Source organism: Ambystoma mexicanum, chromosome 8 (assembly GCF_040938575.1).
Source record: "Ambystoma mexicanum isolate Mex_15411 chromosome 8, UKY_AmexF1_1, whole genome shotgun sequence".
In the NCBI taxonomy this organism is placed as follows: domain Eukaryota; kingdom Metazoa; phylum Chordata; class Amphibia; order Caudata; family Ambystomatidae; genus Ambystoma; species Ambystoma mexicanum.
This window is the reverse complement of record NC_090929.1, coordinates 207,412,251-207,431,134: the sequence shown is the minus strand read 5'-3', so window position 1 is coordinate 207,431,134 and position 18,884 is coordinate 207,412,251. Positions and strand designations below refer to the sequence as shown.

The following is an 18,884-nucleotide window of genomic DNA, read 5'->3' as shown; positions in this document are numbered from 1 at the left end:
GATGTCTACCATCATGACATGCAAAAAAGTGCTTTATGTCACTATTGAAATGTTTTCCATAGCATGAATAAGAACGAGCTGGAGGTTAGTGAAAATGAGTCTCCATATCTATCTGAGTTTATTACACACCTTCTTTTATTGCATGTCTTAAATCACTGAAAGTACAGTGGGCTTAAATAGACTATTCAGGTTGGCATCTTGCATTCTGGGACTTATCGTTTACCATTCAGGATGTGAAAATGAAAACCACAATGCTATTCTTTTGTCTTAACATGTTGCTATAAGCATTTATATGTTGTCATGTGGCTTTATGATGCAATTTGTGTCTTTTGTAAGAACATTCTATAAAATATTATTGCTGTAGGTCTTGAAATCTGAACTATTTGTTTGTACTGAGTAAAGCTTGGAAGGTATGTGTTCAAATTTGGAGAGTGGATTAAAATCCCTGCTTCACTGTTAAGCCAAAGTTTGGGATCCTGGTCCCCGCTGCTTCCCTCTGCCCCTCCATCGCTCCGGCCATCCCACTCCCTCATTTTTGGATGCCACTGATGCCCCTTTTCCACTTCCACCACTGCTTGCTAGCGGTGTAAAGGAACAGTAGCACACAGAGCAGGGTCTCTGCGGGCTGCTTGTCTGTGGTCCTGCTGAATTCCACAGGGTGTACTTGTACCTGTTCTTCGGTTTGGAGAGCAAGGGATACCAGATGGGAAACTTAATTTGCAGCTTTGGTCTCAGTAGTGGAGCGAGGCACAACTAGGGATGGAAGTGCAGCTGGGTGCAGGCGGTATCCGAACTACGAATACTACAGGCAGAAGGTTATCCACGCGGCGTGAGGGATGCTAACGTCAGATTAGCATTCAGTTATGCATGGTGCTGCTTTGGGAATCAGTATAAGGCAATTCTCCCTGTACTAATTCGTATTGGTTTGTCGCTGATTCCCTCGCTACTAGGTGTAATGCTTGAGCAAAAACTGCTCACATTTTATTTGTTCGAATTTTTTTCCTGATCAAATTTACACAAGAAAATGTAGATGTGATTTTGGGGGTCAGACAATATTGGTGGGGGAGGGAGGTTGGGTTGCAGGGGATCGCCTCCCGCATTCTGTGACAAAATAATGTGATAAAAAGCAATTCGAGCCAATTAAATGTTAGCACTTTTTTTGATCATTATGCATACAACCATCCCCTCAACTGGGCCCTACATGATCAACTTGTTCATTCAAAGCAGAAGCTGAATCATTACATAGGAGGATTAGTCAATATGTGTATATTGTTTAATTCAAATATGAATACAGTAATCAGTGTCTTATCCTATTAATAATTCATTACTGTGTAACTCCAACATATGATTCGAGTTTTACAGACTCTTCATCAGGGCATCCATTGCTCAATAACTGAGAGGCTCAATCTTCAAATCCCAGTTGTATTTTGTCAGGCCAAAATGTCTTTAGCTCAGGTATGCACAGCAATAATCCTTATTCGTGCACAATCTGGGGAATCTCATGATTATGAAATGTTGCTTCATTTAGAATTCAGCGTCCTCGTTCAGACACAAGTAACAAGGAGTTCGGAAAGGAGCGCTGCAGTGTCCCTGTGGGGAGGCTGTGCGGTTTCCATACATGGACGGCGCAGCGTCTGATGGTACATGAGGGTACTACTTCCTCATGGTACACACGCCATTGTAGTGTCCCCCCATTTCACCTTCTTGGCCAGCCACACCACACCTGGGCCCCACATACCTACACCTTGAGAACCATTCTCATTTCCCTTCCACACAATCCACAAGCTTGTCCCAGCTCTACACACCCTCATGCCCCGCTTCACACCCTCCTGCTTGTTCTGCTCACTCTCATATAGGCACTGCACACCCTTGTCCCGGCTCTGCACACCTTCAGCTGGACGTTGTACACCCTCAACCAGGCTGTACACTCGCACAGCCTGACTGTGCTCTTACTACTCTTGTCATCTTCACACTCTTTGCCATGCTCTGCACCTGCCTAGCCTTACTTATCCATGCTCCTCAATGCATTGTGCACGCGCGTGCGCGTGCTCTGCACACTCTTGCTCTTCAGATGCATAGCCATTCCCCTCAGATGTTTGTCTACACTGTGCACACCCATTTCTGCATACTGGGAGAGGTGGTTGGAGACCTGAGGAATCTGTGGAAGGAGGTCAAAGCTGTAACAAAAGTATCTTCAATGTTGCTTGACACTGCACATCCCTGCCTGCACAGAGAAAACATCGCGAGAGTTCCGCCAAGGTTGGTGGGCCGCACACAGAACTAGAAGTTCTGACCTGGTTTTGGCACTGCAGTGTCTTCAGTTGTCAAACACCCAAAGAATTGGCCATTGCAGGGATTCTGACAGACTCCCTGCATGGGCAAAGCCGGCGCGTGCCAACAGCTGTTAAAGCTCAGTCTGACCACGGATGCATTCAGAACCCTCATGCTTTGGCTGTACCGGATCACATGCTTTCATAACACACCCCTCTTTTGCTGTTTCCTGTCACTGACCACTGTGTGCTAACTATTGTATTTTCTTTGTCACTCCTTTTTGGTTTGCAGGCTGGAACGAGCTCTTAATTGCCTCCTTCTCCCATCGTAGCATAACCGTGAAAGATGGAATCTTGCTTGCGACAGGCCTCCATGTGCATCGGAACAGTGCACATAGCGCCGGGGTGGGAGCCATTTTTGACCGGTATGTTTTTACTTCTGTAAACTGCAATTTTTATGTAGAGAAGCTAGCCTTGCACTAACTTGTTTAATAGCTTATGTTTGCATTTAGCTTGAATCCCATTGTGCCAGTCACAGTGACCCCACGTGCATTGCCCTATACTCCAATCCAGTGTCTTGTATTATACACTTGGTGTCAGAACTCTCTTGAGCATGGAACCCAAAATATAAAACTAGATGTACTCGGCATATCATGCGGCAGTCTAGCACATTTCCTTTCTTTCTCTCTTTCACTCCTTCTCTCTCTTTTTTTCTTCCCTTTTTTCTTTCTCTATTTATTTCTTCCCCTCTTTTTTCTAGAGCCACACCAGCCTTTGCTGACAGCTGCCTGACTAGAAATGAAAAAATATATATCTTGAGGTTTTGCAATATTGTAAAGTGACTCTTTACAAACATAGAATGTTCATTTCTAATTATCACTTCCAATATATATTGTAGTCATCATAAGAATGTTACCATTTTCTTGCTGAGAAAAGCTCATTATCAAAACCGTATACATTATTTTCTGATGAAAGGTTATTATTCCAAGATGGACAGTCTGGTACATTCCTGTTGTACTTGTTCGAAATAACTCTATGAGAAAGGGTAAGGGAACAAATAACACCAGTGAGGGTTCTTGGCTATTTGGATAAAATGAAAGAGCGCTTTGGAAATATAAGAATGAAAACATATTTTTACAATTGTCTATGATGAAAGGGTTGTATATTTGAATCCCTAAGTACATAATGAGTACTGGGCTTGAAGCTCATTTAAAGTTTTACAACATTCACCCTATCAATAAAATGTTTGGAACATTGAACCATGTACACTGATTCAGACAGCCGGAGGAGTTGAAAGTGGGGATAGTAGGGCTCTGATATTAGTTACTCAATTGTCGTCCAAGTACTCTTCTGCAGGTATTTCCTTTTCCTTTGCAGAGGTTAAGCCAGGTAGAGGTGCAAGGACAGCTATTCACATGCTTGGTTCCCAATGCACAAACATCCAAAATTATATGTATCGATTTCCGCTTGGTTGTAGTTTATTTGAAGTGTTTCCTATGATGCAAAATTGTGCAAAACTCAATTGGTTGTCCTGATATTTCTGAGTGTCTGGACTACGTTTAAATGCTCTTTTATGTTGCATTTTATCATACGTCTGTATTAATGTACAATATGGCTCTGCTGTGCTTGGTGGGATCTAGAATTATCTTTAAAAATTAAGATGATATTGACAATATGTCTGTTCCTCTGCATTCCCTCCTTCCTCCCACCAATTCTACCCTCTGTTATACCCATGTGATTTTCCAGCTAGCTTCTAGGTGCAGTATTTTCCTGCTTGTCTATGTATTTGTCTTTATCATGTTTTTTTGTTTAAATCATTTCATAATGGCAAACCTACTTTCCTGGCATTGCCAGCTTCTCATTGAGTTTGGGTTCTTTTCAGCAATAGAAAGGTGAAAGGGTATTGTGATGTCTCAGTTGTGTTTGTTCTGTTATGAGGCATCTACACTGTTTGCGATTCTTATGCGCTCATGGACTGCTTTCTGATTGTGCGTGCCACAGATGGGTCCCTTGCCATAAAATATTTCACAGTTTTGGATTTCACCAGTGTAGTTTTGGGTGTGATTTAATGTGATTGAAGAGGATGGTTCGGTTTCTTTAAAAAACATGTGTATAAAGCTTAAGGTTTATCTTTTTAACCAAATGCTAAGAAAAAAAAGAAAAAATTCCCCAGTGTAGTTACCAGGGCGGCTTTCGCCTTGTGCCGAAGTGACCGCAAGGTTTACAATCCGTGGACCTAACATCTTTCTTTTCCACAGAGTCCTAACGGAGCTCGTATCCAAGATGAGAGACATGCAGATGGACAAGACAGAGCTAGGCTGCCTTCGAGCGATCGTCCTCTTCAACCCAGGTAATGGGAAATGCTGGTGTTTGCATTCCATTTAAAATGGTGGCTTGAGGGTGGGATATTCATTTCTCAGCCAATGGGTAGTCACTATGATGGCCTCAGATCGCGAGAGAGCCAATGGCCTCAGCTTCTCCTGGAGCCCACCCTCCATTACTGCTGTGCTCCCAGCTGGCAGTGGATAGGTGCACCAACATGAGTTACAGCGGCATTTCTTGCTCAAGGGTATACATGTGTACCAGACCAAGATGGCCGACTCCAAAAACGATCAGCAACTGGCCAGGAACAGCTTTATCAAAGTAACATTGTTTCCACCATTTCCATTTGGGGCCTCATTATTAGCTGCAATGCTACTACCACCAAAATGAATGGTTGTTACTGCATGCAGTAACCGTAATTCACCGACTCATCTTGTGTCATTGTGATCCCTGATGACATTGTCCCATAGAACTCTATTGGTGGTAGTTATGTTACTGGGATTTAGGTACTCTGGTGGATCAGAAAGAGAGGGGTGGATAGGTAGACTTCCCACACCCAGTAATTCCTTCCAGTCCGATACCGCCATTGGAAGTGGTGGTAAATACTTCCACATACAAGTGGGATTTATTTTTGTATATTAGTGTAAATAGCCATAATCATATGGAGCGATAAAACAGACTGCATTCTAAAATACTGCCTGTTTTACCATTCCTGTATAAGCTATTTAAGGCGGTTCTTGAAATTTGACGCTCATTCGCAAAATGTAAAACGTAAAACATATCAGTGCAGTAAAAAGTATCTTGCAGCTAAGCTTTCACCGAGGTGTGTCTTTTGTCAGTATTTAACCACAGGCTCTGTGAAATAGGTTTGAAAGCTGGTTTTAAGTTTGAGGAACATGTACTGTTGAAAGCTGCCTTGCTTTGCTGTGATCTTTGGCCGCTGCTAAGCATTCTCCTTCAAGTCGTGTCAACCTACGCTGGTAATGGGCCACTGCATGTTGTTATGGCTCAGGCTTTTGCTGCCCTTGCAGCTCTTGAGCTAATTCTGCGCTATAAGCAATACAAATAAAAACCCCTCTCTCCCTCCACCAACAGCAATGCGCTACTGTATAAAATGCCAAATTCAGTGCTGGCACTCTCCTGTTCTAAAGCGCTCCGCTGCTCTTGCGCAAGATTTGGGCTATAAGCAATAAAAGAAAAAGAAAAAAACTTGGCATACGTATTTTGCAAATATTTGAAATTGGCCAATGTACCCACTACTCTGCGACTCAGTGCCTGCCCGTCCAGCTCAATGTGCAAAATCTACAATATGCGTTAATTTCCACAAACTGTTGTTGATTTTTCAATTCTACATACGTACCAAAACATTACAAGAGAGGATCTACCAAAGTTCTTGTCTTGCAGCGAGACTGGCAGCATGCTCATTGCAGAAAGGGTTTGTAATGTGAACGCTTCCGTGTTGCTCTCTTTACCAGATTCTAAAGGTTTATCGAATCCGGCTGAGGTGGAAGCATTGCGGGAAAAGGTCTACGCGTCGCTAGAGGCTTACTGCAAACACAAGTACCCCGACCAGCCCGGAAGGTAAGTATTCACCAAGCGATCTAAGTAGAATCTCTTGAGAAATGGCCAGCTTCCAAGATCCAGAACAAAGCCAACTCTGCCCAATGCCGATATGGGCGGAAGGAGAATTTAATGCACAAATGGAAGGAAAGTAGGGCAGGGTTAGTTGACTCGCCTAATATTGAAATCGAGAAAGGTTGGAGAAATATCTTAATTAATACATGAGAAACATTTAAGCAATGCGCCCTGGGTTGAGGGCATTACTGCTTAAGGTAATGCCCCTGGGCCCATAGTTACAGGCCAGAGTGAAGCAAGGGCCTTAACGCAGACCCCGCATATTACTTGAAGCGATAATGCCCCCCCACCCCAGCGAGGGGCTTCTTGCCATTAGTACCCTGGCCCGTTAGACTGGGGTACTAATAGTGCCTTTTTTGATTTTTGCAAAACGTCTTTGGTGTTTAGCAACTGAAAAAAAGTAGAACAAAAAAAGATGGCCGCTATGGAACGGGGTGAAGGCTCTATACATAGTCCATTATCCCTTTCCATGGCAGCCATTCAAAAAGGGAAAAAAGTAAACAAAGCAGATGGCCGCCATGGGAACGGCGAGAAGGGACCCTTCTGCCTTCCCATGGCGGCCATTGAAATGTGATTAAAAACACGAACAACGAAGATGGCACCAGGGAACGGGGAGAAGGCACTACACGTAGTTCCTGCTCCCTTTCCATGATGGCCAGAGAGGTGCGACAAAGGCTTTGTCGGGCTGGTAATGACCTGAATATTGTTTGCATATTTTTTTGTCATTCTGCAAACAGTTTTGTGTAGTTTAATAATCTGAAATCCTTGCCAACTATTAATTCCAGGTTGCTTCGCTCTAATAAACCTTGTTGATTATTTTCACTCATACGCAGTCACAACCTTTACTCTAAGATCCCGATAGCGCGCATGCCCCTCGGTACAGAGAAGGACTCCGTTGACTCTGTGGAATAGCCCTTCCTCTTCGAAGCCTTGTGCTGATGCAGAATGGGCACTTACTTTTAAACCGCATTCTATTTACGTTATGCACTTCCACTAATGTGGGTTCCCACTTACTGCATGATGTCCTCTCTTTCACTACCTAGAGGTACATGTCAGGGATGCCCCCTGTACCCACTTATCTTTACAGTCAAAATAGAGCCACTGGCCTGATTCTTTTTATGCAAAAAAAGAAGGCTGGGGCAATTAGCTCAAATATATTCACTGAACATGGATATGTTATTGTATTTCAAGAACCTGACATTTAATCTCCCCAATGATGGAAGTGATCAGTACATTTGGCGAATGTGCTCATCCTCCAACTGGGATTATTCTTGCTTACCCCAGTCCCTATAATGTCAGGTGACAAAGTCTTGGCTTCCCATGTGTATACAGACTCCCTCAGATAGCAAGGCATAGAAATCTTCTGCTTGCCAGACAAACTGTATAGAGACAAATATGTCAAGGCGCTTGACAAGCATAAGGTCAAAATCAATAGATGGGTCGTGCATCCCTTATCCATGATAGTGCATATAACGCCCCATGCCACAGAATTTGCACTCGCCACTAGCCATTGGCTAATGATATTTGACTCTTGGCGAGTAAGAAATGGTATGCAGTACTGTTTGTGTGTATGGAATTGGGTGGGCAAGTGAGTGTTTTACAGCTAGCTAATCGCTTGCCACTTGAATGTTTGCACACTACCCGCATTAATTTGGTCATCCCGCCTCCATTTATTTTCATCTTCCAGAATGTACCAGTGACCAACCACCAGCAGATGGTTTTTACCTCTCTTAAACAGCTGTTCACCAAGTTGGCTTTGGTGGGTAAACCCCCTGGGACAGCACTCTCCACTCTTACGACTTCCTGAGTGTTGATCGTTCCTGATATGCGACTCAACTACCCCGTTTCGCAGGTGCATTTTGCAGCACTGTGGTATAGTGTTTCCCACATTTTATCCTGCACAGCTCTACAGAGGGCCTTGTCAACCCCAACCAACTCGCCAGTTTTCTTTCTATGCACGAAACCTGGGACTTTCGAACTATCTTCCACCGTGGCCACTACACCGCCACTGTAGCGGGCTCTCCAGCCTTGTCCTGTTCCCTGTGCTTGGTGAGTGGCACAGTCACGTGATTCCACGTGACTGCTATATCAGGAAGTGCCTTTTAGACATCCTTAGCCCTAGGCGGCCCACTCAAGGGGCCACCTTTTAAAAGGCTGGCTTTGAATGTTGTCATTTGCGTCTGCTTGTGGCGGGTCATGTGCCGACTTACCATTTACTCGTTTACTCATCGATTCATTATCTTTCTCTCCATCTTCATTCCCTGTCCTATCCCATTGGGGATAACCCATCACACTGCAATGATTCAAATGTTTCCTGCCCATCCATTTCTTCAGGCGCTCTCCCCGAATTTCATTTTGGTCTTCTAAATGTTTGCTCAGTTTGCAATAAATCTCCTTCTATTCTTGATTTATTTCTTTGCTCCAATTTTCATTTTCTCTGTCTAACTGAAACCTGGATTACCCCCGACAATTCCTTCACTCCAGCTTCCCTTCATACTGCTTCCACTTCGTTCTCTCATACTCCCCGGCCACTCAGGCATGGGGGGGCATGGGAATTCTCTGTAATTCCTCCTGGACTCTTCTACTTCCCTGTCCTCGTCTCCCAAGTTTCCCTTCTATTGAATATCAATTTCCCCTGTCTGTCTACTTGTCATCTATCGGCGCCCTGGTCTACTCATTGATTTTCTTGAACATCTTGATCTTCTCATATCCCACCTTCTCCCATCTTCTTCTCCTCCTTTCTTTCTCCTTAGGGATTTCAAACTCCCCTCTGCAAACTCATCATTCACTTTGCTGCTTTCCCTTGTTGACTCTGACCATTTGCTCCTTTGCACCCTCCCCTTCTTATCAGTCTGCTTCCTGCTAGACTTAATTTTTTCCTCACTTCCTCTTCCCACGCCTGTGTCTTCCTGCCCCTTTTACGATTATGATAATTTACTACTTTCTTTCTGTTTCCCCTCCTACTCTTCCTACTTCTTCCTCAACTATCTTTGCTCGCTGCAATCTTTCTTCTTTCTATCCTCTATCTTTTCTTTCCTCTTTGCACTCTTCTCTTCCATCAATCCATCAATCCGGTGTTTCTCTTCCTTTTCTCCTGATTCAGCTGCTAGCACCATACATTCTTCTGTGCTGTCTGTGCTTGACTCAACTTTTCTGTTGCACACTTTTTCTCCAACTCGTAAAACTCCACAGCCCTCGCTCTCTCCAGATATTGTCTCCCTTCACTGCAGTCTGCGTAAAGCTGAACGACAATGGAAAAATTCTCGTTGCACCCTTGATCTCGTTACGCTCTTTACGTTGCCCTCCTCTTTTGACTCTGCTTTACGTTTTGCTAAAAAATCATATTTTTCAGAACTCACTCTCTCTATCCCACCACCATCGTCGCCTCTATCAGCTTCTTCACAATATTCGGTCTCCTAATGCGCCCGATCCATATGCTTTCTCGTACTCTCTACTTCTGACTTTGCAAACTATTTCACATCTAAAGTAGCAAACCTCTGCTCAGCTTTCATTCCTTCAGTTACTCCTTCCGCCTCTCCCTGTCCTGTTCTATCACTCTTTTCATCATTCTCTCCTCTTGCTGAATATGATACCTCTGCCCTTTTATCCCGTGCTCATCCTACTGTTTCTCCATTTGACCCTCTTCTCTTATCCCTCAAGTTTATCCTAATCTTCTTCCTTATCTCACCTCTCCTATTACCTCTTTTGCAAATTCTTGATTTCCCGCCACCTTTAAGCATGCACTTATTCTTTCCATTCTGAACAAACCATCTCCTGACTCATCTATTCTTGCTAACTTCCGCCCTATTTCTCTTCGTTCCTTTCTTTCTAAAATTCTTGAGGGGGCTGCCTATGCTCAGTAACCGGGTATCTGAATCTTTATTTTCGCCTCCGCCCTCTTCAGTCTGGCTTTCACCCTTCTCACTCTACAGAGACTGTTCTTCTACACGTCTCAAATTCTCTCCTCTGAGCTTGTCACTCTAAACTCTCCTCTATTCTTACTCTTCTCGACTTGCATGCAGCGTTTGAGACTGTTGATCAATCCCTTCTTATTTCTTCCCTTTATACCTTGGGTATTTCGGGGTCTGTTCTTGAATGGTTCTGTTCCCATTTTTCCCAACTGCCCTGCTCTGTATCCTGGGCTGGGCACTCTTCTACTTCACTCCCTCTTTTATATGGTGCCCCTAAAGGCTCAATACGTGGTTGTCTTCTTTTCTCTCTTTATACTGCTCCTCTTTCTACTCTTATCTCCTCCTTCCATCTTTCTTTTCATCTGTACACCGATGACACTCAGATCTTTTTCTCTTTTTCCTCTCCACTCTGCTGTAGCAAACTGTCTTTCTGATGTTCAAAACTGGATGTCCTCTCATTGTCTGCATCTCAATCCCTATCCAATTGAGGTCCTGTTCTTTCCTGTCATTGCTATTTCTCCCTCTCCATTCCTCTATTTTCTCTTCCTTTCTCGCCATCTGCATGTAATCTGGCCGTTATCTTTCCCTCTAATTTTCTCTTCATATTTCCTCTGTTGGCCCCTCTTGACGTTATGCACTTTTTAACATCTGTCGTGCTCGCCCCATCTCTCTTCTCATGCCACGGAACATTTTCTTTTTTCTCTTCTTTTCTCCCATTGAACAGCTAATATTCTTCACTGAAACTGCACTGATTCTGCAACTGGACCACTCTTAACGGCCTCGGTCCTGGGCCCAGCCACTCTCCACTTGCACTGATGCCCTGGAATCCCCTCTGCACTGCGGGACTGTCTCTGTATCCCTACAGCCCCCCCTTTCCAGCACTTGTTCTGCACTTACCTTGCACTTGCCACCAGCTGGCCCTATTTATTTATTACTTTACGCCACTTACCTTGTACTGCACTTCCCCCCCTCCCCTTCCCCTTGCACTTTTCCCCCTCCCCCACCCCTGCACTTGCGCGATCTGAATGACACCTGGCCTAGTAGGATCGTTGTCTGTCTCCCCTTGTTTCCTCCCCTCCCTGCCTCGTCGCGCCTTGAAACACCTGTGTATAGGCGCTTTACAATTGCCATATCATATCATATCATATCATATTGACTTATTGCCTGTCTCAATGAAATGAAAATGAAAAAAGAAAACCAAAGGGGAGATGCGCACTCCCTTCATTCAACTTGAAAGCCTACATGAGGTTTCCCCTGGAGCTCTGGATAACACCCCTTTATGCACTACTTCAATGGCCCCTATTCAATTTAAATGGAAGGCATGACTTTGGGAATACCCCCCTGATCACAGACTACCCCATAACAATCAAAGATTGAGCGGTTACTATTTTGCCATCTAGTTGTCCTCTTGGCCTATGCAACACACAAGTAGCTTCTTCTGTATGGCTGCTACAGATGCAAAGCACAGGAAAGCCATGCCCTGAACAAGAGGTACCACAATCATGTTCGTATGACAAATGATGACGCTTAGTCTTAGCATACATAGAAAAAACATATTGTCAGCCAATAGTTCACACACATACAGGCCAAAGGTCATATGGATAATTGTTAGCACTTAACTGCTAAATAACCTATGAACCATTTTGATACGAGACTGATGTTAATGTTTACACATGAATCCTATTATGACATGCCGAAATGCTGCTGAGTATGTAACAGTTCTCAGTATGTAAAATAACTTGTTTGTACAAGCACTTCATCGTGTAAAACTCGACCCCATGGCTCGTGTAGACCTTGCAAAACTTTGTTGCCAATGTTTTCTGTTATTTCTGTTAAATAGACTTAAAGCAAGATTTCTTGAAGGTCTGATTTGAAAATGTTTGGCCTGCACCAAAGCACTTACCCTTCTTAAGTAAAGAAGTATTTGAATGAGCTGCCCCCTTGAAGTGTTTCCTACGGCCTCTCTTCCCAGAGAGTATTGCCACAGACCTTTTCATTACTCTCCCACTTGCTTTGTCTTCCCTGCACCGTAGAGAATTGTTTTCCCTATATCATTTTATTTTTCTGTCAAGGTAATTGCCAATCGCAGTCCAACCACACTCTTCCCCAATGGAAGTTTTCACCTCACACCATGTTACTCCATGTTACTACTCTCGAATTTCAGCTGTTTATCATGCACCATGTTACTACTCTCGAAGTTCAGCTGTTTATCATGCACCATGGTGCTGCTACTCTCGCATTTCAGCTGTTTATCATGCACCATGGTGCTACTCTCGCCTTTCAGCAGGTTATCATGCACCATGGTGCTACTCTCGTCTTTCAGCTGGTTATCATGCACCATGGTGCTACTCTCGCATTTCAGCTGTTTATCATGCACCATGGTGCTACTCTCGCATTTCACCTGTTTTATCATGCACCATGGTACTACTCTCACCTTTCAGCTGTTTATCATGCACCATGGTGCTACTTTTGCTTTTCAGCTGTTTATCATGCACCATGGTGCTGCTTTCGCCTTTCAGCTGTTTATCATGCACCATGGTGCTACTCTCGCATTTCATCTGTTTATCATGCACCATGTTACTACTCTTGATTTTCAGCTGTTTATCATGCACTATGGTGTTGCTACTCTCGTTTTCAGCTGGTTATCATGCACGATGGGGCTACTCTTGCCTTTCAGCTGTTTATCGTGCACCATGGTGCTACTCTCGCTTTTCAGCTATTTATCATGCACCATGGTGCTACTCCCGCATTTCAGCTGGTTATCATGCACCATGGTGCTACTCTCGCATTTCAGCTGGTTATCATGCACCATGGTGCTACTCTTGCCTTTCAGCAGGTTATCATGCACCATGGTGCTACTCTCGTCTTTCAGCTGGTTATCATGCACCATGGTGCTACTCTCGCATTTCACCTGTTTTATCATGCACCATGGTACTACTCTCACCTTTCAGCTGTTTATCATGCACCATGGTGCTACTTTTGCTTTTCAGCTGTTTATCATGCACCATGGTGCTGCTTTCGCCTTTCAGCTGTTTATCATGCACCATGGTGCTACTCTCGCATTTCATCTGTTTATCATGCACCATGTTACTACTCTTGATTTTCAGCTGTTTATCATGCACTATGGTGCTGCTACTCTCGTTTTCAGCTGGTTATCATGCACGATGGGGCTACTCTTGCCTTTCAGCTGTTTATCGTGCACCATGGTGCTACTCTCGCATTTCAGCTATTTATCATGCACCATGGTGCTACTCCCGCATTTCAGCTGGTTATCATGCACCATGGTGCTACTCTCGCATTTCAGCTGGTTATCAGGCACCATGGTGCTACTCTTGCCTTTCAGCAGGTTATCATGCACCATGGTGCTACTCTCGTCTTTCAGCTGGTTATCATGCACCATGGTGCTACTCTCGCATTTGAGCTGTTTATCATGCACCATGGTGCTACTCTCGCATTTCATCTGTTTTATCATGCACCATGGTGCTACTCTCGCATTTGAGCTGTTTATCATGCACCATGGTGCTACTCTCGCATTTCATCTGTTTATCATGCACCATGGTGCTACATTTGCTTTTCAGCTGTTTATCATGCACCATGGTGCTGCTCTCGCCTTTCAGCTGTTTATCATGCACCATGGTACTACTATCGCATTTCAGCTATTTATCATGCACCATGGTGCTAGTCTCGCATTTCATCTGGTTATCATGCACCATGGTGCTACTCTAGCATTTCATCTGTTTATCATGCACCATGTTACTACTCTCGATTTTCAGCTGTTCATCATGCACCATGGTGCTGCTACTCTCGTTTTCAGCTGGTTATCATGCACCATGGTGCTACTCTTGCCTTTCAGCTGGTTATCATGCACCATGGTGCTACTCTCACATTTCAGCTGGTTATCATGCACCATGGTGCTACTCTTGCCGTTCAGCTGGTTATCATGCACCATGGTGCTACTCTTGCCTTTCAGCTGGTTATCATGCACCATGGTGCTACTCTTGCCTTTCAGCTGGTTATCATGCACCATGGTGCTACTCTCGCATTTCAGCTATTTATCATGCACCATGGTGCTACTCCCGCATTTCAGCTGCTTATCATGCACCATGGTGCTACTCTCGCATTTCAGCTGTTTATCATGCACCATGGTGCTACTCTCACATTTCATCTGTTTTATCATGCACCATGGTGCTACTCTCGCCTTTCGCATGTTACTACTCTCGCATTTCAGCTATTTATCATGCACCATGTTACTACTCTCGCATTTCAGCTGGTTATCATGCACCATGGTGCTACTCTAGCATTTCATCTGTTTATCATGCACCATGTTACTACTCTCGATTTTCAGCTGTTTATCATGCACCATGGTGCTGCTATCTCGTTTTCAGCTGTTTATCATGCACCATGGTGCTACTCTCGCATTTCATCTGTTTATCATGCACCATGGTGCTACATTTGCTTTTCAGCTGTTTATCATGCACCATGGTGCTGCTCTCGCCTTTCAGCTGTTTATCATGCACCATGGTACTACTATCGCATTTCAGCTATTTATCATGCACCATGGTGCTAGTCTCGCATTTCATCTGGTTATCATGCACCATGGTGCTACTCTAGCATTTCATCTGTTTATCATGCACCATGTTACTACTCTCGATTTTCAGCTGTTCATCATGCACCATGGTGCTGCTACTCTCGTTTTCAGCTGGTTATCATGCACCATGGTGCTACTCTTGCCTTTCAGCTGGTTATCATGCACCATGGTGCTGCTACTCTCGTTTTGAGCTGGTTATCATGCACCATGGTGCTACTCTTGCCTTTCAGCTGGTTATCATGCACCATGGTGCTACTCTCGCATTTCAGCTGGTTATCATGCACCATGGTGCTACTCTTGCCATTCAGCTGGTTATCATGCACTATGGTGCTACTCTTGCCTTTCAGCTGGTTATCATGCACCATGGTGCTACTCTTGCCTTTCAGCTGATTATCATGCACCATGGTGCTACTCTCGCATTTCAGCTGTTTATCATGCACCATGGTGCTACTCTCGCATTTCATCTGTTTTATCATGCACCATGGTGCTACTCTCGCCTTTCGCATGTTACTACTCTCGCATTTCAGCTATTTATCATGCACCATGTTACTACTCTCGCATTTCAGCTGGTTATCATGCACCATGGTGCTACTCTAGCATTTCATCTGTTTATCATCCACCATGTTACTACTCTCGATTTTCAGCTGTTTATCATGCACCATGGTGCTACTCTCGCCTTTCGCATGTTACTACTCTCGCATTTCAGCTATTTATCATGCACCATGTTACTACTCTCGCATTTCAGCTGGTTATCATGCACCATGGTGCTACTCTAGAATTTCATCTGTTTATCATCCACCATGTTACTACTCTCGATTTTCAGCTGTTTATCATGCACCATGGTGCTGCTACTCTCGTTTTCAGCTGGTTATCATGCACCATGGTGCTACTCTTGCCTTTCAGCTGGTTATCATGCACCATGGTGCTACTCTCACATTTCAGCTATTTATCATGCACCATGGTGCTACTCCCACATTTCAGCTGGTTATCATGCACCATGGTGCTACTCTCGATTTCAGCTGGTTATCATGCACCATGGTGCTACTCTCGCATTTCATCTGTTTTATCATGCACCATGGTGCTACTCTCGCCTTTCGCATGTTACTACTCTCGCATTTCAGCTATTTATCATGCACCATGTTACTACTCTCGCATTTCAGCTGGTTATCATGCACCATGTTACTACTCTCGCATTTCAGCTGGTTATCATGCACCATGGTGCTACTCTAGCATTTCATCTGTTTATCATCCACCATGTTACTACTCTCGATTTTCAGCTGTTTATCATGCACCATGGTGCTACTCTCGCCTTTCGCATGTTACTACTCTCGCATTTCAGCTATTTATCATGCACCATGTTACTACTCTCGCATTTCAGCTGGTTATCATGCACCATGGTGCTACTCTAGCATTTCATCTGTTTATCATCCACCATGTTACTACTCTCGATTTTCAGCTGTTTATCATGCACCATGGTGCTGCTACTCTCGTTTTCAGCTGGTTATCATGCACCATGGTGCTACTCTTGCCTTTCAGCTGGTTATCATGCACCATGGTGCTACTCTCACATTTCAGCTATTTATCATGCACCATGGTGCTACTCCCACATTTCAGCTGGTTATCATGCACCATGGTGCTACTCTCGATTTCAGCTGGTTATCATGCACCATGGTGCTACTCTCGCATTTCATCTGTTTTATCATGCACCATGGTGCTACTCTCGCCTTTCGCATGTTACTACTCTCGCATTTCAGCTATTTATCATGCACCATGTTACTGCTCTCGCATTTCAGCTGGTTATCATGCACCATGGTGATACTCTCGCATTTCAGGTGTTTATCATGCGCCATGTTAGTACTCTCGCCTTTCAGCGGTTCATCATGCACCATGGCGCTACTCTGTTTGGGGAGATGGTTCCCCTACACTACTATGTTTCTATCCTCCCTAGGAAGGATTGCCCTGTACCAGTTCACTATTCTTCCACTTGATGCGTCTTGCCGGCACCATGTTACTACTCACCCCGATGGCCGTGTTTTCCCTACATGTTCCATTTCTTTCTGGGCAATTGGTTGTCCTGTACAGTCCTACCTCTCTCTCCACCATTGGACATTTTCAACCTGTACTGTCTTATCACTCTGCCACTTTAAATGTCTACCCTGAATCGTGTTACTACTCTTCCTACAGACATGTTTTCCCAACGTCATGTTACAGTTCTCTCTGGGTAATCAGTTGTCCTGCACAGCCCTACCACTGTCGACACCAGTGGAAGTTTTCACCCTGCACCGTGTTGCTACTCTCTTTCGTGAAGTGTTTGACCTGCAGCAATGTTAAAACTCTCCCCATTAGAAGTATCTGCCCTATACCATGTCACCTTTCCCCCTGCACTATTCTACCTTTCTCCCCCTGCACTATTCTACCTTTCTCCCCTGCACCCTTCTACCGTTCTCCCCCTGCCGCATTATACCTTTCTGCCTCTACACCATTCTACCTTTCTGCTACTGCACCATTCTACCTTTCTGCTCCTGCACCATTCTACCTTTCTGCCCGTACCATTCTACCGTTCTCCCCATGCACCATTCTACCTTTCTGCCCCTGCACCATTGTACCTTTCTCCCCTTGCACCACTCTATCTTTCTCCCGCTGCACCACTCTATCTTTCTCCCCCTGCACCACTTTATCCTTCTCCCCCTGTAGCACTCTACCTTTCTGCCCCTGCACCACTCTACCTTTCTCCCCCTGCACCACTTTATCCTTCTCCCCCTGCAGCACTCTACCTTTCTGCCCCTGCACCACTCTACCTTTCTCCCACTGCACCACGTTATCCTTCTCTCCCTGCAGCTCTGTACCTTTCTGCCCCTGCACCACTCTACCTTTCTCCCCCTGCGACCATTCTACCTTTCTCCCCCTGCACCATTCTACCTGTCTCCCCCTGCACCATTCTACATTTCTGCCCCACTCTATCCCTCTCCCCTTGTACTCCTCTACTTTTCTGCCCCAGCACCATTATACCTTTCTCCCCCTGCACCACTTTATCCTTTTCCCCCTGCAGCACTCTACCTTTCTGCCCCTGCACCACTCTAACTTTCTCCCCCTGCGACCATTCTACATGTCTCCCCCTGCACCATTCTACATGTCTCCCCCTGCACCATTCTACCTGTCTCCCCCTGCACCATTCTACATTTCTGCCCCACTCTATCCCTCTCCCCTTGTACTCCTCTACTTTTCTGCCCCAGCACCATTCTACCTTTCTGCCCCTGCACCATTCTACCCTTTTCCCCCTGCCCTATTCTACTTTTCTCCCACACACCAGTCTACCTTTCCCCCCTTGCGCCACTCTACCTTTTCCCCCCTGCACTATTCTCCTTTTCTCCCCTAAACCATTCGACCTTTCTGCCCCTGCACCAGTCTACCATTCTCCCCTTGCGCCACTCTACCTTTCCCCCCTGCACTATTCTCCCTTTCTCCCCTACACCATTCGACCTTTCTACCCTTGTACCTCTCTGCGCCTGCACCACTCTACCTCCCCCTGCACCACTCTACCGTTTTCCCCTCCACCATTCTACCTTTCTGCCCCTGCACGAGTCTACCTTTCTCCCCTGCACTATTCTACCTTTCTGCCCCTGCACCATTCTATCCTCTTTCTCCCCCTGCACAGAGGTGCCACTCTTCCTCTGTGGGCCTAACCGGGCTCTGTTTCCACTCTATGTCATTCTCTTTGCTTGAGGCTCGTCTGGGCTTTGGTTGGAATATTCTGGAAGGGCTGGCTGGATGCTTCATGGTTAACAGTGCTGGCACTGCACGCCAAGTCATCTGTTTCAGTTTAGAAGGAGGCTGGCTGGCGGGTATACGGTCCAGTTTATTTTTCCTGGCCCTTGGCCTCTTTTTTTCTGCTGCCAGCTCAGCACAAAGAGCTCTGAGCTGGCGTTCCGCCATTCAGTAAATATACTTTACATTTGCTCGGATTGCACACGAATATGGAGAAGCAGAAATGTAATCGGCCACTGCTCCTTCCCAACTCAGTGACCAGGCGTATTGTAAATCTGATGTTTCTTAAATGAGCTTTCTCCCTAAACTACGCCTAGAAATTCCCTCGCAACAAATTGCATGTTCGTTTGCGGCAATCTGTGGGCCTATCTGTGGGAGGATAGCTCAGCGGCA

The 18,884-nt window shown here is 45.0% G+C and overlaps 1 protein-coding gene across 6 annotated transcripts in view; it reads left to right on the top strand.

Moving 5' to 3' along the window:
• The window catches only part of RXRA (retinoid X receptor alpha), a 594,089-nt gene that overhangs the window by 563,097 nt on the left and 12,108 nt on the right, over positions 1–18,884 (top strand). For all 6 annotated transcript variants that reach the window (XM_069609608.1, XM_069609611.1, XM_069609607.1 and 3 more), the window contains 3 exons: positions 2,563–2,695; positions 4,529–4,620; positions 6,068–6,173. In XM_069609608.1, coding sequence (XP_069465709.1) covers positions 2,563–2,695; positions 4,529–4,620; positions 6,068–6,173 — 331 coding nt within the window. The remainder of the gene's footprint in view (positions 1–2,562; positions 2,696–4,528; positions 4,621–6,067; positions 6,174–18,884) is intronic.